Source organism: Topomyia yanbarensis, chromosome 3 (genome assembly GCF_030247195.1).
Source record: "Topomyia yanbarensis strain Yona2022 chromosome 3, ASM3024719v1, whole genome shotgun sequence".
Classification (NCBI taxonomy): domain Eukaryota; kingdom Metazoa; phylum Arthropoda; class Insecta; order Diptera; family Culicidae; genus Topomyia; species Topomyia yanbarensis.
The window spans coordinates 395,405,652-395,433,179 of record NC_080672.1 but is presented as its reverse complement, the minus strand read 5'-3'; the positions used below and the strand labels follow the sequence as shown (position 1 = coordinate 395,433,179).

The 27,528-nt window shown below is 37.6% G+C and overlaps 2 protein-coding genes across 2 annotated transcripts in view; one reads left to right on the top strand and one right to left on the bottom strand.

Moving 5' to 3' along the window:
• LOC131693631 (uncharacterized) overlaps positions 1-27,528 on the bottom strand; it is a 146,166-nt gene that overhangs the window by 19,271 nt on the left and 99,367 nt on the right. The window lies entirely within an intron of this gene.
• Positions 173-26,942, top strand: LOC131693632 (protein psiQ-like). The gene is made up of 8 exons (XM_058981603.1): positions 173-401; positions 464-708; positions 9,780-9,996; positions 10,051-10,284; positions 10,363-10,613; positions 11,196-11,409; positions 11,513-11,654; positions 25,762-26,942. The coding sequence occupies exons 1-8, from the start codon at positions 227-229 to the stop codon at positions 26,858-26,860; spliced, it is 2,577 nt and encodes an 858-aa protein (XP_058837586.1). The 5' UTR covers positions 173-226; the 3' UTR covers positions 26,861-26,942.

The window sequence follows — 27,528 nt, the reverse complement described above, 5'->3', positions numbered from 1 at the left end:
GGTGTTATAGAAAAGATAGTGGATTCTTATTTCTTTTTCTCTGTGGAAAACTTATCAAAAGCAAACTATTCACAGTTGATTTTATGATACAATATTATCAGTTGGGAATTTAATGAAGTGGCTGCCCAAGGAACTGATTCGGGCATATAAAAGAAGCTACGCTGAAGTAGCCCGCGCTAGTTTCGTTTGTGATATGTGAAAAATTGTAACAAGTGCACGTGCCACGATGATTTTTAAAAGCTGTATTATAGTGATCACAGTAGGTGCCATCTGCATTAGCACTGTGAAGGCGCTGAACTGTAACAGTTGTACCGGAACCGATTGCGTTACTAGTGTCGGGACTTCAGTGTTGTGTTCTGGTTCATCGTCAGTGGAAAAATGTTACACGAAATTTAGTGGCTGTAAGAACCAACGAAACATTGGTGCAGAAATTCCAAAAACTCATGGATTTTTATTTGTCCAGATCGAGCCACTCAGAGGGGTTGTTGGTCAGCGTTGTCATCCAGCGAACAGGGTTTGTGTCCGGGGATTGATTGCGAAACTTGTACCGAAGACAACTGCAACCAGAATAGCAGATCGACTCACAAGTGTGTCGTATGTTCCTCTTCGACAAATGCGGATTGTCTTAGCGCTCCCACCAATCTGCAGGCCACACAATGCGCGGCCCCCAGCACGGATGTGACGGAAAATCAGTGCTTTTCGAGAATGGTGAGTGCGGTGCTTACTAGATAAAAATCAGCTAAAATCTACACATTGTGACGGTCTATAAACTTTGGAACAGTACGAAGTTACATTCAAGTAATATGTATACTGAAATTTGCAAGTCTAACCAGCCAACAAGAATGATATCCTAAAATGGATTCGTAACGCACTGTGCAGAATCAAGCTAGGACAAAAAGCGAAAAAACAATCGTAACTTCTTATTCCTCGCTCAAAGTGGTTTGAAAAAGAGATTCACATCTTGGTTTTGCTGGGACTCCTTCATTTCGTGAAGACAAGGAGTGAATAACACTGTTCGACAAAAGAAAATCCAACTTAAGGGTGCTAAAACCGCATATTGTTTTTCGGAAAACAATGAAAAACGGCGTTTTTCGTTTGTTTCTAGTGCTTCGGGATCGGTTTTTATGAGAATTTGAAATTTTTTTGTATTATCAATTATAAAAAGTAGGATTGCAAATTAAGCAAAATAAAAAAGTGCAGTAAGTGACTATTTACGGTGTACATTTGAGTGCTGAATTAAATGGCGCCAGATGGCGTCAAGAACACTAAAGCAACTATTCAACTAGAATATGATGAAGTTCAGATAATTTCGAAACTGTCACCATTGAAAATTCAGTATCTTCGAAGAAGTTATATAACAACACAAAGCAATCTTCGAAAAAAAAATATTTTAGGTGTAAATTTTCCTAGAAGTAATTATGGAGAATCGATTCTTCAAAAACAATATTCAGAGGCTTGGTATCTTCAGTAAAGTTGTTGAGAAGGACATAAAAAAACTTTCTGTAAGACATGAGAGCTCTTGTTATGGAAAATATCGAGATATACAATATTATTTAAGAAATTTTATTATTTCAATTTTCTCCAATATACCTACTATTAGTACAACTTGTTTTAAAGGGGTTTTCTCCTTTCCCTAGGTGCAGGAGTTTGGCGGTATTGCAAACATCGTCAAGCATATTGCGTGCATCAGTGCTACAGAACCCCTGACAGACAATTGCTTTAAGATGGTTGTTGCATTACGCCTCGATAGTGGCGCATCGAGGAAACCGAGAGGGCTTATGGGCCTTTTTTGTTTTGTGTATTTTTTTTCAAACTCTCAAGAGTATTTTTTAAAAAGAACGTAGACGTCTCTAGGAGCATAAATTTCAAAATATTTTTGTTCGCTTGCTCTATTTTATACAGCGAAACTATCTTAGAACGAGTTACAGGGAAAAAATATATCTCCACGAAAAAAATATGCACTGAAAAAAATGTTGTGTCATTTTTCACAATAACAAATTTTTGTTAAAAATTTAAATTGCAAAAAAACCTATTTTTTCAAATGATTCATATTTTGTTAACAAAATATGAAAGAGAAAAGAAATAATTTGAATGTGATTGCATGATGGAAAACTTATCGATAAAACAGTTTTTCTAACAATAATTTTATACATGTTTTTAAACATCATACATACAAAACCGTAATTTTATTACAGCATATAATTCTAAGTACCACTTTAAATCAAAATGTACAAAAATCTTCCAAAAAGCGATAGATGCGAAATAATTTCCAACAAAAACAGTTATTTCGTGTAATTATGCCCTTTTTATAGTTATTCACGTTACCCCTTCATAAAATGTCAGCAATCTAATGTTTATCGATTTAAAGACGCAAAAGAAACCTTTTCAGTGTATTTGGATAATGGAGAAGCTTTCAATAAAAATGATTTCCTAGAAAAAACTTTTGACATTTTTTCTAATTTGCAGTCAAAAATACAATTTTCTTTTTGAATATGACGCTATTTCAAATATAAAATGATCATAACAAAAAATTTCTGAAATGTGTTAGTTCTCGAGATATTTTAAATCTTGTTTTAGTAACACAATTATTTTGTTTTATTACGAACTTTTCACAAATTTTTCGCGTTTCTCAATCCACAACAATAGGTCTTTCAAAATGCCAATAACATTTCCTATAACTTTCCCTTTGACATCAAGGCGATATTTCAAACCATTCGAAAGCTACATGAAAGCAACCAAAATATGAATTTGGTATTATACAAAATGTAGCTTTCAAATGGTTTACAATATCGCCTTGATGTCAAAGGGAAAGTTATAGGAAATGTTATTGGCATTTTGAAAGACCTATTGACCTGTTGTTGATTGAGAAACGCGAATAATTTGTGAAAAGGTCGTTATAAAACAAAATAATTGTGTTGTTAAAACAAGATTTTCAGAAATATTTTGTTATGATCATTTTAAATTTAAAATGGCGCCAACATTCAAAAAGAAAATTGTTTTTTTTTTGGCTGCAAATAGTATGAATTAGAAAAAATGTCAAAAGTTTTTGCTAGGAAAACTTTTTATTGAAGGGTTCTCCATGATCCAAATACACTGGAAAAGTTTCTTTTGTGTTTTTAAATCGATAAACATTAGATTGTTCACATTTTATGATGGGGTAACGCGAATAACTTTTAGAAATATGCCCATATTTACACGAATTGATTGTTTTTGTTGGTGGAAAATTCCAAATATCTCGAAAACTGTTGCATTTTGGAAGTTTTTTGTTAAATGCATTTTGATTTAAAGTGATACTTAGAATTATATTCTGTAATAAAATTAGTGACCATCCATAAATGACGTAGCATTTTTTGAGTGATTTTTAACACCCACCACCCCCCCCCCATATCGTAGCATTTCGTCAAAATACTCCCTGGTAATTACCAGCTTGACGGTAACCCTTCCCTCCCCCCCCCCCCCTTGTCTCGTAAAAAATCAAAAAAAAATAACGATGTGAGTTAGATGAAACGGGTAAGATTGTCGTGACATCACATCAACCCCTATTCCCCTTTAAAAAAGCTACGTAGCATGAAATGACGCCCTACTTCCCATCATCACAGAATAAAAAAATCGACAATTTACATGGAGAAACCCCACTAACTCGCATTTTTGCCGCTAGGTGGCACTATATGCATCGTATTATCACTGTAAGTGAAAATAAGAAATATAATTTAATTGTCTACAACTTTGTCGAAGACTGGTAGTCAATCCGGCTTTGTTGAAAGAAGTTATTAAACTTTTAACGAAATGATGTCTGAGTCAGTTTTGTATGGGGCCTAGCAGTGATTGTGTATTAGTACTCGATTTCCACGAACTATACATTTTTGTGAAATAATGGTTAGATTTAGCTGAATTGTATGTTCAGAAGAATTGTAGTACGGGGCGCCAACACTAACTTTTGATAGGGGAGAGATAGAATATTGGAATGTTCGGAAGAATTACTGAAAAATGCATGTTTTACAACTTTGTAGAAAACATCTGATTTCTATCTCTTTCCGTTGAAAAGCTGTGTGTTGGCACTCTCTATGCGGTCACAGGTGGAACTAAAATATTCTAACCAAAACATCACTCGTATTATTTACTATAATTCTTCTGAACATACTATTGAGCTAAATCTAACCATTATTTCACGAAATCGTTTAGTTAGTGAGAATCAAGTACTGATACATAACCATGCACTGCTAGGCCCCATGCAAAACTGGCTCAGACATCACGTCGTTAAAAGTTTAATAACTTCTTTCAACAAAGCCGGATTGACTAGCAGCCTTCGACAAAGTTGTAGACAATAAAATATCTTTCTTATTTTCACATGCACTGCCCATAAACGCATAAGAGTCCCATGTGGATTTTTGTCGAAAATGAGTTATCCGTTGGATTGTATTCTGTATCACCACTGAATCACACTACACAAATAAGATTACCGGGTTTGCTCAGAAAATATAAAAAAAAATACCAAAACATAGTTGTCCCATCCATTTAGCTCAATGGATGGGACAATCTTGAACAGCGTTTTTCTTGGCTTGCTGTTTTTCAACATGGGACTCTTATGCTGTTATGGGCAGTGCAGTGATAATACAATGCATATAGTGCCACCTAGCGGCAAAAATGCAAGTTAGTGGGTTTACTCCATGTAAATTGACGAAAAATCCTATACAAACTTCAGGTACGTTAGTTCGGTAGCTAGAGTTGTCCGATTTGCTTCAAATTTGGAGCAAATACTCCTGGTGGGACTAGGAATCGACTCAGGGGTGGGCCGCTAGGGGTCATTTTTTTCTTGTCACTCTAGTATTCTTTTTGAAAAATTGCTCTTGTATTAAAATATTGCAATTGCCAGAGAAAATCATGGAGATTCATAAACCGAACATAACTGCAAAGTTTCGTTCGAATCGACGATAGTCATATTTTGCGCCGGTTTCTCATGGAATCTCTCACAGGCCAATTCATTTAATTTAATAAGTAAATTAATTTAATCAATACATAAGTAGATACCTATTAGTTGTAGTTTTAGTACTGGTGTACAAATGTTGTGTGCTGGTCATAAGTCTATCTATGTGTGTTCGTCTGAGTGTTTGTGACAGTTGGGTCCGGGAGTGGATGCAGAGCTGGCGTATATGGTTAGTGGCTAAAACTTTCGGTGTTCAATTTGTGCATTCGATTCTATTCATTCGGGAAGGTCGTGAATCGTTCATTCCCGATCCGCATAGCATGATGAAATTCTAACAGAGCGCAATTGTCGTTAATGGTAAATAAACAACATTTGCTGCATTTAGACGAGTTAATGTAGTTTGGTTCCATGTTACATTTGTATTTTACTCCATTGGTCTGTTTCTTTTGTACTTCTATTAGCTTGCTTTACCATTACTCGTATATACCAAAATAGTTTCTGTCAATTTACACACTTCTAATCAATCTCTTTGCACCTTTTTCTTTACTCGGCTAATTATGATTCATTTTATAATTATTTATACTATACTCTATCTATACTCGTATAGGTACAAACGCTCGTGGTCTTCGCGATAACACGATCCTGGTCACGGGCGCGATCATGCAATTGCAGTCATCTACACTAACGTAACTAACCTAACTAAATAACTAACCTAACCAACTACCTAACTATGGATCAATTGTATAAATCAAAGTTATACTGTTTAACTTTTATTTATACAATTGATCCATAGTTAGTTAGTTTGGTTAGTTAGTTAGTCAGTTAGGTTTAGAGTTAGTTATGTTAGTTAGTTAGTTAGGTCAGTTAGTTAGTTAGTTAGTATCAACTCCTACACTGACTTTAATTGGTTTAGTTTTCGATAAAAATACACTGAAAAAAATTCAGTTTGGACAAGGATTTTTTTTCAAATTACTTTTTTTCCTTGAAAATGCCCAACTTAAATTTTTGACGTTAAGTAAGGAACATAATTTCCTATCTTGAGACAAAATTTCCTCCATGTCAAAGATTGGTTTTTTTGTAAATCGACTTTAAGACGCGAAATTTGTCTTCTTTAGGTGCGAATAAGGTGTTGGCGGATCATATTGACCCGGGTTTCGAACTCAATTTTAAGACACATTTTCAAGCTAATTCCGTAAAAGACGGCACCGGTGGTTAAGTGGTAAGCATGACCATTGAGATTTTTCTGAGGTGAAAAAATCTGTGGTCACGCCTTTCTTCGGAAGGGAAGTAAAACTATTGGTCCTCCTCCCGTGAGTTGGCAGCACCCCCTCAAATTTTAATGAAACTTTTTGTACATGAGAACTTTGTCACAAAAAGCCACTTTACCAAAAATGTCTAGGCTGTCTTTTGAAAAGGGTCAAACTTTTTCAACCATTTTTTTCCAAATGGCTATAGTTTAAAAATGACAAATCTTACAAAAAAATGTTGTAGGAGTAAAATTAGTCAAATTTTTTAATAAAAATATTGAAAAAAATCTTCGACTCCTACACTGAAAAAATCGATTTTAAAAATTTAAAGTCGATTTGCAAAAAAAAAACCATCTTTTATTTGAATGAAATTTTGTTCCAAGATAGGTAATTATGTTCCCTACCTACCGTCAAAAATTCAAGTTGGGCACTTTTAAGAAAAAAAAAGTTATTTAAAAAAACTTTTCCTTGTCCAAACTGAATTTATTTTTTCGGTGTTTTTTTATCGAAAATTAAACCAATGAAAGTCTTAACCATCTCAGAATCCAATTTCCCAACTGCTAGTTGACTGATACATGCAAAAAGTATCAGTAACGGATTTGGTATATATTCATAACAAACTTGAATGAGGGCAATGATGAGCCATTTCACATCGATATATGCGAGATTTAACTAAATACCACTTGGCCGTGTACGAAGAAGTATCTTGTCTATGTACCCGCCCGGGAAGTAGAGATTGATGGTGCAGTCTCCAACATGGGCCAAAATTGCAAAGTATAGGGTTCGTTCCTTCAAAAACCCTTTGCTTCGGCCAGTGAAAATTCTGGTTCGCAATTGCGTTCAGGAAAAATCAAGGAGTGTATGAAACCAACTTTTTTTCTGTCAGTCTCATTTTTAACCTTTCGCCGAAGCTGCTCTTCTAAACTGGAAGCTGATCTTTTAGATGGGGTTAGTCTACCTGTTCGTCTTTTTGTTCCGCGAGGCATGAACTGCCGTTGTTCCAAACAATTGGGCCTACAGCGACTTATTGTAGAAACAAGGCACGCGGTGTAAAATGCGGAAAAAATCATGAAAAGTCTCCTACTATGGAGAGACTCCGCATGATCTCTCGACATATCCCGCATATAACTTATGTGGGGAAAAAATGAATTCTTTTAAGGAACGCTCCGATAATGCAAAAGAGCGCTACGCCACCGACAACGACTAATTTCTACGTTTCCTTGTACACTAAAGAGCGAGAGTCTAATCATCCCATTGTGGGAACATCTTCTAATGTGCCTATAAATTTCCGAAAGAGGAATATCAATTTTCTCTCATAAGCTTCCTCGTAAAGGCCTGAGAGTGTCCCTTGAATGATGCTTTTGCAAAACCGAAGTATGCGGTTTCTGGTCTCGGTAATCTTAGAAACTACCAGGAATTTCTACATGGGACAATGTCACTATATTTCAGTCCCTACATTTTCCCCCAGGTTTTACACAACGCATTTGCATTGAGATTAAGGGTCAGACGAAATGAGCACCAGACGCGAACAACCGTGAACAATCTCTTACTTCGTGGTGGGCAGAGATTGCTTAGAATTCTACGCGAAAGGGACTTATACGCGACGCTATAAATGCAAATGAAAAACTTGATGAAAGCTGAAAACACAATTATTGGTACCGGTCCGTCGACGCATTAACGGCCATTCATCCTGTGATTGGAATACACGGAACGTTTCTCGTATGATGACAGGTATGCTTCGCTTTTATGCTAATTATTGTGACAGTTGTGAGTGCAATAATAAAAGAGGCTGTGCTGCCAACATTCTCCCCACAAAATTGATGCTTTTATATTTACCTATTACCTATCAACGATCATACCCACATCATTACAGTTACAGGATTTGATGGAGCATGGAAAACACTGTATTTCCTGGAGAAAAGATGGGAGTTTTTGGCAAATTTTGTGGATCGATGGAAGTTCAGGAATCCCAAAGGTCCAAGAGAATGGATGAAGGTCATGTCTTCATTCGGGTGATATCTCGGGTCATGTACAATTATTACACGTAGAAGGCCCATCTACGGCGTATTGAGGTCTTGGAGAAAGGTCTCTGCGCTTGTGGTGGCGGCTATTGCGATATTGAACATGTTGTCTGGTCGTGCGCTAAGTGTTCTAGTACCAGTATTCTCCGTTAAACAAATCCCTTCGGCCTCGTTCCGGTCCAGTCCGAGAGGCTATACTAAATTCGTTACTGATTCTTTTTGCATGTATCAGGCAACAAACAGTTGGAAATTTGGATTCTGAGACTGACTTTCATTGGTTCAGTTTTCGATAAAAAAAATACACTGAAAAAAATCAATTTGGACAAGGAAGTTTTTTTTTTTTTCAAATAACTTTTTGCTCAAAAGTGCCCAATTTTTGACGGTAGGTAGGGAACATAATTACCTACCTTGGAACAAAATTTCATTCAAATCAAGGATGGGGTTTTTTTGTAAATCGACTTTTTTTAGTGTGGAATTCGATGAAGAATTTTTTTAATGTTTTTATTCTAAAATTTGACTATTTTTTTTATTTCTGAGCAAACCCATTAAAAAGAAGTTCTCCTTCCTCGCCGCAGTTTGCCTTGAACTGCATCTCGGTCGGTGTTAAATCAGACCGCTTGACAATTACTCAATATTTTTCTGTTGGGTGAAGCTGTGGCATGTTAGAAGTGTCCGTGTCCTTGGACACGCCCTGAACGTTACTCGCGGCATACCTTTTTCCGTAATATCAAGATGCCAAATCCGGTCAAAAAACAAAACGGAACAAATTTGTTGCTTAAGGAAAGGCAACAGACTTTTTTCCAGGCAGTCCTGCATATAAATTTCCTGGTTAATGATCACTATTGCGATATAAATGTCGCTCTTCAAACCACAGGAACAGATAGCCTGCCACACGAGATATTTCTTTTGCGCATTTCGACAGCTTAATGTGGTTGGAAATCTCTGCCGCCTTTCCTCTTCCGATCAACGTATAATATTCCTGTTCGGGAAGCTGCTTAAACTCTACCTTTACGTAGGTTTCGTCATCCTGTGCCACGAAATCAAATTACGTCAGCATCTTCATGTACACGTACAGCTTCAGGGACCGTTTTCTGGCCGACTTATTTTGCTCATCGTCACGATTTGGAGTCACACCCTTCTTGTAAGTGGACTCATTTTTTCAGCTCAATGCTCGATTGTAAACGATATTCCCAGTTTGCTTGGGACATCCCAGACGGAAAGGTGAAATAGCTGGTCACTCTTTTTATCGATTTAAAGGCTTCCAGCTTTCGATTTCCCCTCGATCCCGTATTCCTGACTGTCGACGATTAAAACTGTAGAATCTATTGTCAGAGCTCTATGACAGTTCCGAGCTTTAAAGATTTGCTCTATGGAGCGAAAAAATTGAAATGTTGCTGCTGAAATCGGAAATAGTTTAGATCTTTAATAAACATAAACGAAAGATTATTGCAGCACCAAATACTAACACTCGATACCATGAAACATCAAATTTTGTCAATCTTATAGCCGATCAAATCTGAACTAACCTTTAAATATAAATATTGAGATCAACATAACTCAACCTTCTACTCTCATTACATCCACCAGACTAATGGTATCGCCAGTCGGGGCTGCGTTCAATCACAGAACGATATCACCTCGTGCACCGGATCACCCCCTTGCGAAACTTGTGCCGGACAGGGTTGCAACATTGGCTCATATCAAAAATGCGTCAAATGCAGCGGTTCGGCGTGTAATGGCGCCATCACCACCAGCAATTGTGACCTTCCCAGCGACAATTGTGCCATCGTTCAGAACAATGACGGTATGTTTACTGGTCACCACACTGGTTTCCGCTAAAACTTTCTATTCCATACAGGCACACTTACGAAAAACTGCGAGAAAAGTCTCTCCGATACGGACAAATCGTTCTGCGGGTCGAACCCAACCAAATGCTTCTATTGTGGCATTGATGAGTGCAACAAGGGCGATATCAACCTACAAACCAGCCCGAAGTGCTACACGTGTGAAGGAACCGACTGTCTACGATCGAAAATGGAAATCGAAACCTGCCACAACATCGACGATTCATGTTTTACCATATTTGATGGATGTGAGTTTAATTACCAACAACGGTCATCCATTCATCAGTCAATCGGTCCGATGATAAAACGTTCTCTTTCCCCAACAGTCAATCCGGTACGCCGTGGTTGCAGGTCAGCACTTAGTGCGCAGAACAAGGCCACCTGCGATAATGCGAACGATGTCAGCTGTGATCTTTGCACGGGTGATGTTTGCAATCTGAAAAGTCGCTCGGATCACAAGTGCCAGTACTGTTCATCGGTTGTGAGTGAGGGATGTGTGGCCAGTCCGAATAGTCCGGTTCAATGTCCCGCACCGACCACCGAAGTCAGCGATGAAGGCCAGTGCTACACGAGAGTCGTAAGTGTTTTGTTGTTGACGATTAGAATTCCGTACATGTGGTTTCGAGTGGCATCAAAGACGCGCACAGTGGTTTCAAAATTGCGATGAACTGGTCAAAACAGCAAGCTCGCGATGTAATGTAATGTCTTCGGGTAAATTTAAAAAGATTTTTTTTGGATGTGATAAAATAATTAACTGATGCATATAGTGACACCTAGCGGTGAAAAGGTGAACTAGTGGGTTTCTTCATGTAAATTGTCGAAAAATACCATACAAACTTCAGACACGTTGGTCCGGTAGTCAGACTAGTAAGATTTGCTTCAGTTTTTGAGCAAGCACTCCTGGTGGAGCTAGGAAGAGAATCAGGGGTGGGCCGACGATGGTAATTTTCAGAAATTTCACGATTCTTTTAATAATTCCATTGCAATGCCAACATTATCACGCATACGATATGGATAAACCATTTAGATAAGCAAGCACAAAAATATCAGCGTCATTAAGAAAACCTCTACGATACCCTTTTTACCCGATTTGAGACCACTGTGCGACGACGTGACAATTCCATTTCTACCGGCATAACTGTTCTGATCTTCCAAACAGATAGGCAACGTCACGGAACGAGGTTGCCTCGGATCGGCAGTAAACGCACTGGAATGTAAATCGCCCGAAAACTGCCAAATGTGCGCCATCCAAGGTGGAACTGCGTGTAACACTGCCGTTTTTCCCGCGAGCCGCAGAAAATGTGTGGTCGGTAGCACGCGGGATCAATACTGTTCGGATCCAAACGATAGCTGCGTACAGATGATGCAAGGCAGTAAGTAAATTGATGGCTAACCGAAAATAGACGATCTAATCATCTAAATTACGAGTAAATCATCTAAATGATCGAATTTTTCTTTTTCTTGTTACATTTTCAGCAACCCGAAGCAAAAAGTGCAAGTCAGCCATGAGTGCGACAGAGGTGGCCTTCTGTCAGGCAAACAGCAATAAGTGTGACTTTTGCAGCTCGGGTGATAACTGCAATTCCCAGGACAAGACGTTCAACTATCTCGACTGTTTGTAAGTATGTTCGATACTGATGATAAGCATAAGATGTTTGAAGTTCGCCAGAACAAATACCAGTGTTTGGAATCGCAGAGAGCAGACATCCATTTGAATGAAAACCTTAAAAAACCACCGCTATACAAGTTTGTTTGGTGCTTGATTCACTGTGATCTTTGGGCTGATCTATTGTGATCAGGCATTGTAATTCTCTCTCACTCACGCGAGAAGAAGCTTATCCGATGTCCAACTTTTCTGAAATAAGATAAGTCGCAAAATTCTCCGTCTCCACAAACAGCGTGACAATAATTTTCCGGATAAAATTTATTTGATATTTTCCTTCTCACCGGAGAAGGTGATAATATTTTAATTTCATGGAAATCAATAAAATCGTCAAAATATACACTTAATTTCAAATAATAGCGGCAAAGCTGTACGACAGACTTGTTTTTTCGTGTTTTTGAGTAGCGACAGCAAGGCAGCGAGCGCAAAAAGGATACCGTGATAAACTCATTCGCTCATTCTCCGGCGGTTTTATTTATCCGGAGAAATAACAAGTTGTATTTATCCGGAGAAGTAGTATGAGTGCCAATAACTTTTAGTGTGAAAATGTGAGTTTTTATTGTCGCAGTAGCAAATTATTCAGACGCATTTACTCATATGAGCGATAAATGCAATGCCTGATTGTGATAAAAGGAGACGTACAGGGGAGGAGTTAAATCTCAAATGAATTGTATGTGCATACCCTTAATATTTAAAGCATTCAGTAAGTCTTGCAAACTGTCAAATTTGTAAAATTAACACGCACATCGAAAGTCAGTTGTGCACCTTCGTGCGGATGTAATTTTGTAAGTTGTAATGCTGTAATTGTAATGTATGTTGCAAAACCTTAATAATTTATTGTGAAAAAAATAACAATTGTTTGCGAAGTTCTTCCTGTATTTATCTCGGAACGTGAATCTCCGTTGGGAAAAAAGGTAAATTAAAGCTTAGCCATTTTAGAATCGGTACGCTTGTTTGTAGCCAGTACACCCAAAATGAAGCTCCGGGAGCGTAAATGCATCTGTTTTTTCCACTCTTGAACTGTCTGCGAAAAGCTCCAAAATGATTCGTTAGTGTTCAACCAACCTCATACAATATCGAACTCCATAGCTACACGTTGTTAGCTACATAGTACAGAGATAACTTGAATAACACATACCAACGTGTCCATGCTGTCCCACTTATGGACGCTGCTGCATTGATCAGAAGTTTATATAGCTCACCCGAATAGCTAATAATCATGCGTCGTTATAGCCTAGGGTTTAAATAGGCGTTTTAACGAGTAGATGTTTGTTCAAAAATAATTGCTGTTGGGCACGAGATTGTGAGCGCAAAAACAGAAAATGTGAGCGCGCTGTTTTGGGTGTACCGTGCTCCTAGTGGTCGGTTCTGGAATTTGTTGGCAGCATTTTGTTTAAAAAGTCTATGTCTTGAAATCACGCGCCAAAATTTTTAAAAATTTTCACATTTGTAATGTCTTACTGCACCACATGGGCCTAGGCGTCATTCTAAAATTAAACGTCACGTCACGTTTTTGTCACGTTTTTCGTCACAAAACGATTTTTCTATATATAGTTTATGTATTTCGATATTACCCTATTGAAAAACACGTTTAAATAAAAAGATATCAGAAAACGTGAAAACTCCCATGCATGTGTTAGTTTATTCCGGGCAGAGCCGTCAATAGGCAGCACCTAGCGACCCACTCAAATACTAGGAGACGGTGGGGAGCTGTGAACGCTGCCAATACTCGCTAAGCTATAAATTATAAAAATGTGGTAACTACTGATAATTTTTTTTCTCTGTTTATTTGACACGGCTCAACGCGTTAGCATAACTGAGCCGGACATCTTTTAATCTTTTACAATATGTAAAAATAAAGAATTAAACAGTATTTATTTTTTACTCGTACCATCTTGTTGACGCAACTTGCTGCTGCGTGTTGAGATTCGTTTCCTTGGCGGTGAAAAGTTGTTCGCCGAATCTTGAGGGTCATTTGGTCTGCCTTCTTTCTCGTTGTCGTACTAGTCCATATCCTCATCTGTGCTATTCGCATGCTGTTCACGATCGGTTGTTCTGGTTTGTGCTTTAATCGTATGGGTCGCTATTGTGTGTCCGTTCTCTTCTGATTTCGCTTCATTGTTGTTGTTGCTGGTTGTTGGCTTAGAGACATTAAAAGCGATCGTTGTAGAATTCATGTTTGTTGCTTCTTGATCCGGAGAAGCTAGTTTTGCAGCTGTTAGTGGTTTGGCGTAAGATGGTTGTGTGCTGATTTCAGTTGGATTTGAGTTTTCCTTAACAGTTTCTACGCAAGGTTTTCCGAGATGCAGCTTCTTCGTGCAGAACTGGCACGTAGGAATTTGCCCTGGGTACGTGACTAGTGATGTCTGTTGAATGAGAGCATCGTCCCTTCCTAACACTGTGAAGCTTAAGTATGAGGGAATTGGCTTGGTCACACGCATTCTCACCACACGAACACCGTTAGGGATGCCCGGGAAAAAAATCCTCCATGTATCATGTGTAACGGAGTCTACTTCTCCGTATTTTTGCAAGCATTTTTTAATCGCGCCGTCAGGGGTACGCGTAGCCAAATCATGGACCCGAACTTCTACAGCGCCGTTCTCGATGTATACGGGAATGCTATATTTAACATTGCCGCATTCGGCGGTGTGCTGCATGTTGTTTCGCGAGGCGAATGACTCAGCTTGGTTAATGTTGTTGAACGAAATCAGCACGCAATGTTTGATATGATGCATTTGTAGGGTTTTCGCTTCAGCCAGATTGAGTTCCATCTGCACTTTTAATAACTGTTCCACTTCCCGAATGGCTGGTCTTACGGGGCATTTTGAAAAATCAACAGCAACACAGTTCGGCCGCATCTGGGTTGCTTTTTGCTGGGCACCGTCACTCATCACTAAATCGCACAGTAGGTATAGGCTATTGTTATATGGACTGCTTGTGTGATAGGCACCGATTGATTTTTAGGTAGAATTGAGTGTTTCACTTGCGCGGGACGATTTTTTGCTTCTGCTCAGGACGAGATGTGAAGGCAAACTCCGAACTACTGCTAAATGTTTTTACTTTCATGACGTCACTTTCTCATTGGCAAATATAGCATCAACTTATATTCTTCACGCTTGTGTAATTAGCTACTAAAATATCACATAAAAAGTGTTTTTACTCACATGTATTTGTGCTATGCAGTGTCCCGTTTTTGCTGCCAATTTCAAAGTAAATCAGTGTAAAGCATTCGTTGGACAATGACTATTCTTGCACAAAAAAAATTCAATGAATATTCCATTTTCTCCCATTTTTTACGATGGTTCACAACTCCCCACCAAAATAAAAAATGCCGATTCCACGCATTTCAAGCAATTTGCCATATCTTAAACACGATTACGATTATTTTAAATTGGTTTAGCTTGTGCATGTGTTAAGGTGTCCTGTACAAATACCAGTTGAATTATTGACAATCAAACGATGTTTATGGTAGCTATACCCCGAAGACAAAACTATGCTCACAACTCCCCACTGTCCCCTACTTATACATTATAAATAAAGGTACCGCGTATCTGTTGGAGTCAGTCGATGCTTGCATTCCAAACGAACAACATCATGACTACATCGTCCCAACAGTAGGGGTTTGTCGTCTAGGTTGGAACACAGCACGATATTTTCAGCACATACTACTCATGTCGAAGTGCACATACTACTCAAGGCGTAGTGTCTTTTTAACAAGCGAATAGCCTTTTGTGGTGCTGACTTTAGACTCGCCTAAATTAAATCTTTTTCATCGCCATTGCAAGGTAAATAAGTTTTAAGTGTTAAGAAGTAAATAAAATGTTATTTCTGGTCAGAGTCTTGCGTTTACTTCATTGTATTTTTTTACTTCGAACAATAAAAAATGAAGTCAAATGTATAGGTTGGGACACTATCTTTGGTATTCACACGATTATTTTTTCGCACAAGGATCGTTTCGAAAGTAATTCCATATTGCCAAATATTGTAAAAAAATACTTTCTATCATTTATACGTAGTTTATACGCGAAATTGATATATGCCAATATGCGTACAAGCTTTTTAACATGTAAAAACGTATTTAATCCACCTAACAGTGTGATGATACATTACTTATAACTCGTATCACTTTCTTCGGGTATTATATCGATTGAGAAAATTTAGAACTTGATGCTTCGCGATGTTTATGATAACACATACTACATGGGATAGTGGCAAGACTCAGAGAATCTCTCAAATTAGCATAGAACAATATCAGTGCAAGAAATCTCAAAGGTTAAACAAATTTAATGGAAAAATGGAAAAATTGGCCATAAAATAGAAATACAAACGAATTATTGTTAATGCTCCGTTAATAACATATATAAATTCTTCAATCAATCCATTGTGCAGGGAAAACCGAATTTTCCTAAAGGGGTTATATATATTGTACTGAGTCAAAAAATTCGAAAAGCAAATTTTCGGATGGATTTGAAGTTCATACTCTCAATAGCATTCACTCAAATTCCCAACGCGGCTGAGAACTAAGCACTGAAATTTCAGCTCTTGATATCTCGCTACCTCTGAAGTACATGCGTGCATAGTTCAAACTTTACTTCTATATCAACTTTTTCTAAAAATGACTTCCCAGTAGTATCTTTCATCTGAATTATTATCCCTAATCCTAATCCCAAAGAACAAATAGAAAAACTCTCGAAACCTGTTAGGGAAAATCATTATCATTACTGGAATTTTCTATTTCACGAAACTTTTCGAAAACCTCCCGTCAGTTCTATTGAAAATTTTCAAATACTTTATAATTTACACAATCTTATTAGGAACAGTTGTTTAAGAAGCTTTTGTATTATTGTGTAGGAAAAGCTGAAAATTTATGAAGTTTCTCTATCTGCAACATATAAACCCTTAAGTATACCAATTAATTTAGGATACCCTTTTAACATAAACCATCGCACCAATTGGAATAGGTTCGCCGAATTTTGGAAGAAGTCGATAAAATAACCCCTTAAAAACTACCTAAAAATTGGTGTAGCTCGATGCAATTGAAAGACAATATCCTCAGAAAATGGGATGTACCTATTACTGTGAATAATAGATACAGTAAAGACCGGTTCTTATCATCTCCATTGTTTATTTTAGGCTGACAAAATGGGGACATTGACTAAATTGAGACATATTTTTTTCTTCATAAGTCATGAAGCTGCTAAAATATTCTTCCCTTCCCTTGATTTAGTCTAATAACTATCTCTGATTATTTAATGTAGTCTTCTAGCACAAAAAATGTTTTTAGCCCTATAGCTACACGTTGTTGGCTACATAACTTGAATAACGCATACCAACGTCTCCGTGCTGTCCCACTTATGGACGCTGCTGCATTGATCAGAAGTACATATAGCTCACTCGAATAGCTGATAATCATGCGTCGTTATAGCCTAGGGTTTAAATAGGCATTTTAACGAGTAGATGTTTAACGGTTCTAGGTCTGTTGCTACCTGTTAGTCTTTTTTCTAATTATGCTCAATTCCCAACACATACATAGAAACGGGATATTATTAACAGTGGAAAATAGTACAAAGCAAAATGCGTCAATAGACTTTTCTAGGGCTCGTGTACCTACACGTCGAATGATAACAAACACTGCAACAAAACTTGGCGGGAAATAATAATCAAAGACGGCAAAAGCAAATGGGATTGTGTTCAACCAAGAAACTGCTTTAGTGTTCGTGAAACCGGTCGACAAGAACTCTGACGAGTGACGATGCTGAAAGGCCGGCGGCGAGCGAAGTTATCAAACTCATCATCTTTGTATGTAAGTGAGCGCCATTTTTCGACCGCGTTGCGCTCACCTCAAACGCAAATAGCTCCATGTTCAAAAATGATTTTGTTTGGGCATGAGATTTTGAGCGCAAAAACAGAAAATGCAAGCGCGCTGTTTTGGGTGTACCGTGCTCCTAGTGGTCGTTTCTGGAATTTGGTGGCACATTTTGTCTACAAAATCTATCTCTTGAAATTCCGTGCCAAAATTTAAAAAAAAAATTCACATTTGAAATATCTTACTGCACTATATGAGCCTGGATGTCATTCTAAAATTAAACGATGTCACTTTTTTCGTCACTAAACGATTCGAAATTGTCTGAAATTATGTTCTATTCCTATATAGCTTATGTATTTCAATATTACCCTATTGAAAAACCCGTAAAAAGAAATAGATATCGGAAAACGTGAAAACTCCCATGGGAAAATATAGAGGAAAAATATACTAAATGCTATAATTTTTGAAGTTGCAATTAGAAAATTACAATTTATACCTCTTTTTAAAGGAAATGACCTAAGTATTTGAAGGGAGATATTCCTCTTTCTAGAATGATAGGGGAAAGTGTGGTACTGGGTCATTTTGGCCTCAAAATCACCTATTTTTCATAATTTTTCTGCTTTATGATGCAAATCATACATATTTTGAGGTTTTTCTAATGTCAACAAATCTCAAAAATCGAACGGACCCTTTTTGACTTGTGTCCGAATACGGGAAGTTGGGGTTATAGGACCTTTTGTAATTAATATTAAATCTTACAATTTTCTCGTGCATATATCTCTATTATTCTTCAAAAAAATTGCATGAAAGGTAGTTTCTTGAACGCGGAAAATTCTTATGAATACAACAAAAATAAATTCGTTGGAGGTAAAATTCAGAAACATCAAATTTTTGGACATTAACTCTACAAATCACATTTTTTTCATGAAATGTCCTAATACCTCAACTTCCACTATTTTTCCAGAATGAAAACTTTCCTCAAGCGTATTTTACACTAAAAGTAGTAAATTTAATAAGAATTTTGGTGTTTAATGGAGTTAATATGTGCAATTTTATGATAAAAATGTGAAATCGAGACTATATATCAGATAATTTGATGTTCTTGAATTTTACAGATAACGAATATATTCTTAATGTGTTCCTAAGGATTTTTCACGTTTAACAAGGTACATATAATGAGAATTGTTTAAAGAATAATAGAGATATATGCACGAGAAAATGATAAAATTTAATATTAATGACAAAAGGCCCTATAACCCCAACTTCCCGTATTCGGACAAAGGTCCAAAAGGTTCCGTTCGATTTCTGAAATTTTTTCACATTAGAAAAACTAAGATATGTATGACTTGCATCACGGAGCAGAAAAAATATTAAAAATAGGGGATTTTGGGGCCAAAATGACCCAGTACCCCACTTTCCCCTATTTGTCTAAAAACAGGAATATCTTTCTTCAAATAATAAGGTTATTAACTTTAAAAAGAGGTATAAAGTGTAATTTACTGATTGCAACTTCAAAAGTTATAGCATTCAATATATTTTTCCTCCATATTTCCCATATTACCAATTTCAAAAATTTCAAGCGAGGGGGCGGAAGTCTAAAATTGTCCAAATGATGTGAAATTTGACATCTGAGCTTACTTTGACATTTGTCACAATATGAGAGGGGGGCTTTTGAGAATTCAAAAAAAATATTTTGCAATGCCCTAATTGGCACACTATCTTTGGTATTCACACGATTATTTTTGCGTATATGGATCGCTTTGGAAGTAATTCCATGTTGGCAAATATCGTAAAATATCACTTTCTATCATTTTTATGTAGTTTATACATGAAATTGATATATACCAACATGCGTACAAGCTTTTCAAAATGTAAAAACTGTGAATCAGATTACCTTTATCAAATAGAAGTGAATAAGTCTTCGAGTTTCTTAATATAACATACAAATTAAAATATAAATAATTGTTTTGGCCATTTTGCAATCATGCAGAAAATTGATCATGTTGAGTCTTATTTTAAATTGCAATTAAACATCTTCCATTCGCCAACAGTAAGCCACATAATATATCTAAAAAATAAAAAAATAGTGTTAAGACGAATTTCGCGCCAACTCGAACAAATGTTGGCAGCACCCTCTCAGATTTTAATGAAACTTTCTGTACATGAGGACTTTGTCACAAAAAAGCCACTTTGCATACTTTGTTTTTCCAAAAATGATCTAGACTGTCTTTTGAAAAGGGTCAAACTTTTTTACCATTTTTTTCAAATCGCTATACTCTGAAAATGACAAATCCTACAAAAAAAATTGTTGTAAGAGTGATTTTAACAAAATTAGTCAAATTTTTGAACAAAAATATTGAAAAAATTCTTCATCGACTTCTACACTGAAAAAATCGATTTAAAAAATTTAAAGTCGATGTTCAAAAAAAATTGATTTGGATGAAATTTTGTTCCAAGATAGGTAATTGTGTTCCCTACCTACCTTCAAAAATGAAAGTTGGGCACATTCAAAAAAAAAATTATTTGAAAAAAACTTTTCCTTGTCCAAATCAATTTTTATTTCAGTGTATTTTTATCGGAAACTAAACCAATGAGAGTCATATTCATCTCAGAATCCAATTTTCCAACTACTAGTTGCCTGATACATCTCGGACTGGACTGGGATTCATTTAACGGAAATCTGATACTGGTAGCGGACGACCAGACAACATGTTTCATATCGCGATAACCGTCACCACAAGCACAGAGACTGCTTTCCACGACCCCAAAACGCCAGAAATTGGCATATTACGTATAATGATTGTACATAGCCCGAGACACCCAAATGAAGTCATGAGCCTCATCCATTCTCTTGTACCAAGGTTTGATACCTTTGGGATTTCTGAACTTCCATCGCTCCACGAAATTTGCCAATTTTCGAGCATCCTCTGAGAAGAAATATTTAAAAACTCGTTGATGCTACGCGATCTTTCATAAATATCACCTTCTAATACCTAAATGTCCATCTTCTCATTATCTTTGTAATCCAAGTGTCCGCCTTCTCATTACCCGGAATAGAGCACTCCGAAAAAACTCAAACTACGACGTTCAACGTTCAAAAGTCCCTTTCGCGTACAATTCTAAGCAATCTCTGCCCACCACAAAGTAGGCGACTGTTCACGTCATACTGTGTTGCGTTTCGGCTTCGCCTCATCAGAAACCAACATTAACTTATTGTCGGAATAGATTAGCGCCGGCTTGACGCAAATCCCTTAAAACTAAAAAACACTTTGTGTTTCAATCGAACGACTGATCAAACGTGATGTCCCGTTCGAGCAGAAGTTCTGTTTATGCCGATGAGAGACAGTGAAACCGAAACTTGTCTTGGCTTAGCAGGCCTATGCGAAAGCACTATGCTTTTACCAAATTTTCCTCCTTAGGGTGAAATATAGCATAGGACTGTTCACGGTTGTTCGCGTCGGGTACTCGTTTCATCCGACCTTTAATCGGAGTGCAAATGCATTGTGTAAAACCTGGGCGAAAATGTTGGGACTGAAATATAGGGACACTTGGGGTTTTTGATGTCCCATGTGAAAATTCCTGCTAGTTTCTAAGATTACCGACACAAGGAACCACTTACTTCGGTTCTGTAACAGCACCCTCAACGGACTCTCTCAGGTCTTTACGAGGAAGCTTAGGAGAGAAAACTGATTTTCCTCTTTTGGAAATTTATAGGCACATTAGAAGTTGTTCCCACAATGGAATGGTCAGACTCTCGCTCTTTAGTGTAAAAAGGAAACGTAGAAATTAGTCGTTGTCGGTGGCGTAGCGCTCTTTTGCATTTCTTATCGAAGCGTTCCTTAAAAGAATGTTTCATTTTGTCCCCGCATAATTTATATGCGGGATATGTCGAGAGATCATGTGGAGTCTCTCTACAGTAGGGAAACTTTTCATGATTCTCTCCGGATTTTCCACAGCGTGCTTGTTTCTAGTTTGAGAAAGCAGATTCCGCACCCCTGTTGCAGACTATACCATCAATCTCTACTTCCCGGGCGGGATACTTCTTCGTACACGGCCAAGTGGTATTTAGTTAAATTTCGCTTATATCGTGGCTTATTTTTGCTTTCATTAAAGTTTGTTATAAATATATGCCAAATTCGTTACTGATACTTTTTGCACGAATCAGGCAACTAGCAGTTGAAAAATTGGATTCTGAGATGATTATGACTTTCATTGGTTTAGTTTTCGATAAAAATACACTGAAAAAATTCAGTTTTTTTAAATAACTTTTTTTTTCTTGAAAGTGCCCAACTTGAAATTTTGACGGTAGGTAGGGAACATAATTTTTTATCTTGGAACACAATTTCATCCAAATCAAAGATGGGTTTTTCTTGTAAATCGATTTTAAATTTTTAAAATCGATTTTTTTCAGTGTGGGAGTCGATGAAGAATTTTTCAATATTTTTATTCAAAAATTTAACTAATTTTCTGAAAATCACTCCTACAACATTTTTTTGTAGGATTTGTCATTTTTAGACTATAGCCAATTGAAAAAAAAATATGTAAAAAATGTTTGATCCTTTTCAAAAGGCAGTCTAGATCATTTTTGGAAAAACAAGGTATGCAAAGTGACTTTTTGTGATAAAGTCTTCATGTACAGAAAGTTTGCGGGTTGCAGAGATGCGATAGCGTCTACCACTTATTGTAAGGGAAGGTTGGTAGGGCGATTTGGATTGAGTTCAACACTGCAGGATGCGACGTGTTTGTGCTGCTTGTGAGTTTGTCGAATTAGGATAAATTTATTTTTATGCTTGTGTGTATGCAATGAGTTAACGTTGTGTTTTCGGCGATTTGTAGGTACGCATGGTAATGAGCCTATTGACACCCATGTTTCATAGTTCGAATATACGGGATGCGACTTGACTCAGCTCAGCTTGGATTTGTTTTCGAAATGTTGCGTAGCTTATCTATAGTCATTCTTGATAGTTAACCCAAAAATAATGCTGTCTGACCACGAGTAAGCACTGATTGGTTTTTTTGTTATCACAGGTGGAAAATTATTTCGAGTCAAGTAACGACTTAATGCCACGTTCTGGAGTGATTCATTTTTAGATTGATCATTTTGCCAGTTCTATACCAAAACCGGAAGATGTTAAAACTAGGACTTATTTTCCCCAGCAGCAGATTGAGCGGGTGTTCATTTCAGCTTAAAATTCAAGCCACGTCATGTCTAAGAGAATTGGTACCATCTAGCCATACATAACCATACATCGAGTAATGAAAGGCAAGCACATGTTTGCTCTACTATCCCCTGACTCGTCTTTCAATTTATTATATCTCCCGTAATTTATGTCTCATTCGTCCTGTTCTTTAAGTTTTTACTTTGCACCGGCCGCTAGGCCTACACCTAAATAAATTCTTCTCAGAATGACCCAGGTTATGCAAAGAGCTTTTTTGCCAAAATCGTGCGATCTATTAATTACGCCTTAATCGTTAAATTTGGGTCAATGACGTCTTCGCAGGAATTTATTAATACTATAAACTATACTAAAATTGTTATTTTAATAATCAATCTCCCTAAAAATTAGATATATATTTTCCAACTTTTTTACCAGTGCATATATTAAAATCAGTCTTCCCAAACGAACATCGAACACCATATTCGCTCTAGTTCTGTGCTCATATTATACCTACATTTCGTGTGTAAACTCGAACGCGCTAATGCGTTCCAAAGCACGTGCACATGTTCGTCAGCACAACCGAACCCCATGTACGTACACGGTGTTCGTACACACAGGTTCTTGACACTAGTTTTCTCTTTCATTCAACATCACTTGCGTTGACTCATTCTGTTTTGTGTATGCCTTTCTTGTGTACGCACAGGGTGTACGTACACGATGTTTAGACCTTAGTTTTCACATCGTTCGCTTGAGTTCGGTGTTCGAAGCACACCTGTACACAAAGGCAAAGCATGTTTGAGGTTGAACGAGTGCACGAAATTTTGTACACGGGGGCAAACTTGTCGATGTTCCTGCGAAGACTGACTAAAATTATGTCATCGACAAAGTTGTAGAGCAAACTTTTGCCAACAACTTTGCTGAAGACACAAAGTCTTTATCTTTAATATCTTCAACATTATTGGTGCTTATGTGTGGATGATCCCTATAAAGCTAATTCAATAATATAACTTTTAAAATGTCATTCTGACAAGTTCGTTACGTTCAGTAAAAAGCTTTGAATCATCAAAATCGATTTTTTTTATTTCAACAATAACTTATCTCGTGTATTTTCAAAGTAATTTGGCAATTTTTGAAAAGTAATGTGTTTCAAATGGTGATTGTTGTTAACGGGGAAACGGCTGAGTTTACGTCAATAGTGTTTTATTCATCAAACATAGCAATGTTTGTCATTTGCTGCTATGATTTTCGTTATTAATCCTGCTATAAGTGTGATATTTAAACAATTTTTTTAGTTCAAGAAATGATTTAACGTCTTCGGAAAAGTTGTGAAGATTGCTTTCACGAATATCTTCGCTGAAAACACGAAGTCTCTTCTTTAAATGCTTTAGAAGTTATAGTTCGTTATATTTGGGTGATCCCCAAAAATATTCTATTCAAATATCTTTTAAATGATCATTCCTACGGGTTTCATGTATTCTACGAAGTTTTTTCAATCGTCAAAATACACGATTTTCATCAACGCATATCTTATCTCGAGTATTTTCGAAGATATTTGATATTTTTTGAAAAACAATAGTTTTTTTTGGAGATAACTGCAGACAAGTGAACTCTATTCAATTTAATAGTGTTGATGTAGAATTTCTAATTGCATTTGGTGCTGGTTGCCCGTTTTTGCCCGTTCAAGAGTCATTGCCATTGAAACTTTTATTAATTTTACCAAAAGCTACCCAATAACTTCTAAGTCGCTAGAAATTAAATGTTGATCTCTTTTGGAAAGATATGAATCTTTATAAGACAAACAACTTTCTTCAACATGCTGAAGCTTTATCTTTGAAATTTCAGAAGTTATGTTGAATAAAAGATTTCAAGGGGTCATTCACAAACAACGGTCAATAACTTCTAGTGTACTATAAATAGAGATTTTTGATCTTCGGTAAAGCTGTTCAAGTTCCTTGACTTTTCTGAAGATTTTACATGTTTTTCATACTTTGAAAAAATTGTAGCAAATCTCTCACGTCAAGGGGGATTAATCACTATAGCTATTTCATCAAAATAAAGTTCTAGGATCATCATTGAACGTCCTAGAAGATATCATTTCTTTACGCTATACCCTTTTCGCGTGAATAATTTTTCGCTCCTTTTTGGCAAAAAATCCACTGTGTTATGGTTCAAAGAATGTCGAAAAAAAATCGTTATCGGAGACTCCGACTTTCTTTTCAAAATCATACATATTGAATCAGACCATATCTAAACATATATCAGATTAAACATAATCTGCTAAGAATTCTAAAAAAACTGATGCAAAAATATTGAGCAGGGACAGATATCTCGAAAGTCAGGTTTTTTATGAAGGATTATCACGTCTACATCTCCGTTCATATAGTTGAGATCGACGACGTGGTCACCGATTCGAGTTAATCATGCGTGGTGTGAATAGGTTAATTCTTTCAAGGACCCCTTTCTCTAGTGAGATTTGAATGGTAATCGCACATGACGCGTCAAAATTGGATGTTCGTTTAACGGTTTAACGGGACGATCGGAAAATCGAAGTCTTCTACGATGAGATTCGTCTGCCTGTTGGGCTGTTTGTAGCTCGCATCATGTTTTGCACTAAACACAAGCCAAATGGGCCATTATAGTAATAAGGCCCGGTACGGCAAGTGTGTAGAGAATCATGAGGTTTAAATTCCTTACAGGACTTTCTAAGCACTCGTTTGCGCAGTAATACTAAAGAGAACTAAGCAACTCACCACGATAAATATTCCGTTTCTTACTTATTTGAGTTTCAAGATATGATTCGTTGATTAATGTCGTCATTAAATGAATAATTTAATCGCTGTGTAATTTTGAATCATCTTCTGTATAATTTCGTATTCTGCACAGTTGATCTGGTCGCTTTAATGATTGTGTCACATATCATAATATTGAGCCGAAAAATAATATTGACAAGAAAAACTGTAGGCGAATGTCTTAAAAACAGTTTTCCGGGGCATAGTTTTCCGAAAAAACGCACAACCGAATCACCAAAAAAATCCCCCAGCTTCGTTCACAGCAATCAATCCACATCCGAACTAACCCACCCTCTCAATCATTTCAGATCCTGCGACTCCAGCACCGATTCCCGATGTACGTCCAACCCGGGAGCGATCACCACCATCCAGCAATGTAGCTCTTGTGTCACGCGCTATTCCAACACGTCGAGAACCGTACGGCGTGGTTGCCTGACGACATCAGAACAATGCCAAGCAAGCACATCGTCGGGAGATATGTGCAGCAGTTGTACCGCGAATCGTTGCAACAGTGCAATCTATCCGACCGGTCGCCTAGCCTGTTACAGTTGCCAGGGTGGGTCCTGTTTTTCGCATGATTCAATCAAACTCGAGTACTGCCCAATGTACCAGCAGGGAGACAGCTGCATTGTGCAATTTGACTCCAGTTATCAGCTGCTTCGGATGGGCTGCAGGAGTTCACTTAGCACGAGTGAGGCAACAACCTGTTCATCAAATTCCGAACTCTGCAAAACCTGTAGCACGGCTGAATGTAACGAGCCTTCAGCGCATATGCCGAGGGCCAGTTGCGTTCAGTGCAACAGTGCAACTGATATCAATTGTATTGAAAGAGCTCAGAACTACGAAGCTGAACCTTGCAACGACCCATTAAATACTCAGTGCTACTCCCGGCTTGTGATGGCCAGTTTGACCCAGCGAGGTTGCGTCAGTGATTTGGATAGTACTTCCAAGACTCAATGCTCACAGGGCTATCGATGCAGTCTGTGTGCGTCCGCCTCCGGAAAATGCAACTCACAGGCGTATCCGGCGGGTTGGATAAAATGCTACCAGTGTGATTCCTCGCAGGACGCCTCCTGCAAGAACGCCCAAACCGGAACGGTTAGTTATTGTTCAACCTATGACAGTGCCAACGCGTGCTATACCATCGTGCAGCAGAGCGGCGCAACGGTAAGAAAGTGTTCCTCCCAAAGTCGTGCAGTGCAATGCGCAGGAGCCGATCGGTGTGAGGTGTGTCTTTTTAATGGCTGCAACAATCGAGTGTCAACGGCCGTCATGAGTATGAACGAAACCACAACCACCACGACACCTGCGCCGGGTGCGGCCAATCGAGTCATTGACGCTAATCTGGTCATGGTGCTGCTGCTCGTGATTACATTCGTGGTGCGTCTTCCCGTCAAGCTGTGCTGACGGAAGATTGATGTGTGAACGTGACAGTGCATTTCAGTCAGAGCAGTAGAATAAATTAGATTGATTATTTCGAAACTTCGTACATGTTGGGTGCTACTTAATCCGAAATTGTTTTCAATAGGAGGTGGGCTTTCAGCCGATGAATATCACAAAATAGTATTTTAATCTTCTTTGACTGGTGAATTATGATTAACACTCCTCCTAACCTCAAGCCCCAAAAAGTTTCGCGGTGCACCAAGCCTCCAAATTAGTCGTAACCTTGGTCGTAACGCTAATTTAATTGTTATAACTCCACTTTTCTCCAACAGATTGTAACACTCATTGATAAACCCTAGTTTGTAGATGTTTGGATGCCACAACATTGAAAATCGGTTAATATTACGAATGGAAATTGAATTTCCCCACGACAAGCTTCTAAATGTACTGCATGTATGCAATACACAACGCAATTTTCGGGCATTGCTGAAGTCTCAACGAAACATAAACACTGCATACATACAGTAGGTACCAGCCCCCTGGCAACCCTATACCATCATATGGAGTTTGACAGCGACCGACATATATGGGGCGTTATAGCTATAAAGCCCCAAACAAAGAATTATGTTCGGCACTATGCTCGATATTCAAGCATTCCACACGACGTTTTGCATCTTGTGGGATGATTTAAT

Coding starts and splice junctions, on each gene's coding strand:
- LOC131693632 (XM_058981603.1), top strand. CDS start 227: ATGATTTTTAAAAGCTGTATTATAGTGATCACAGTAGGTGCCATCTGC. Junction 402..463: donor TTACACGAAATTTAGTGGCT/GTAAGAACCAAC, acceptor TTATTTGTCCAG/ATCGAGCCACTCAGAGGGGT. Junction 9,997..10,050: donor CATCGTTCAGAACAATGACG/GTATGTTTACTG, acceptor TATTCCATACAG/GCACACTTACGAAAAACTGC.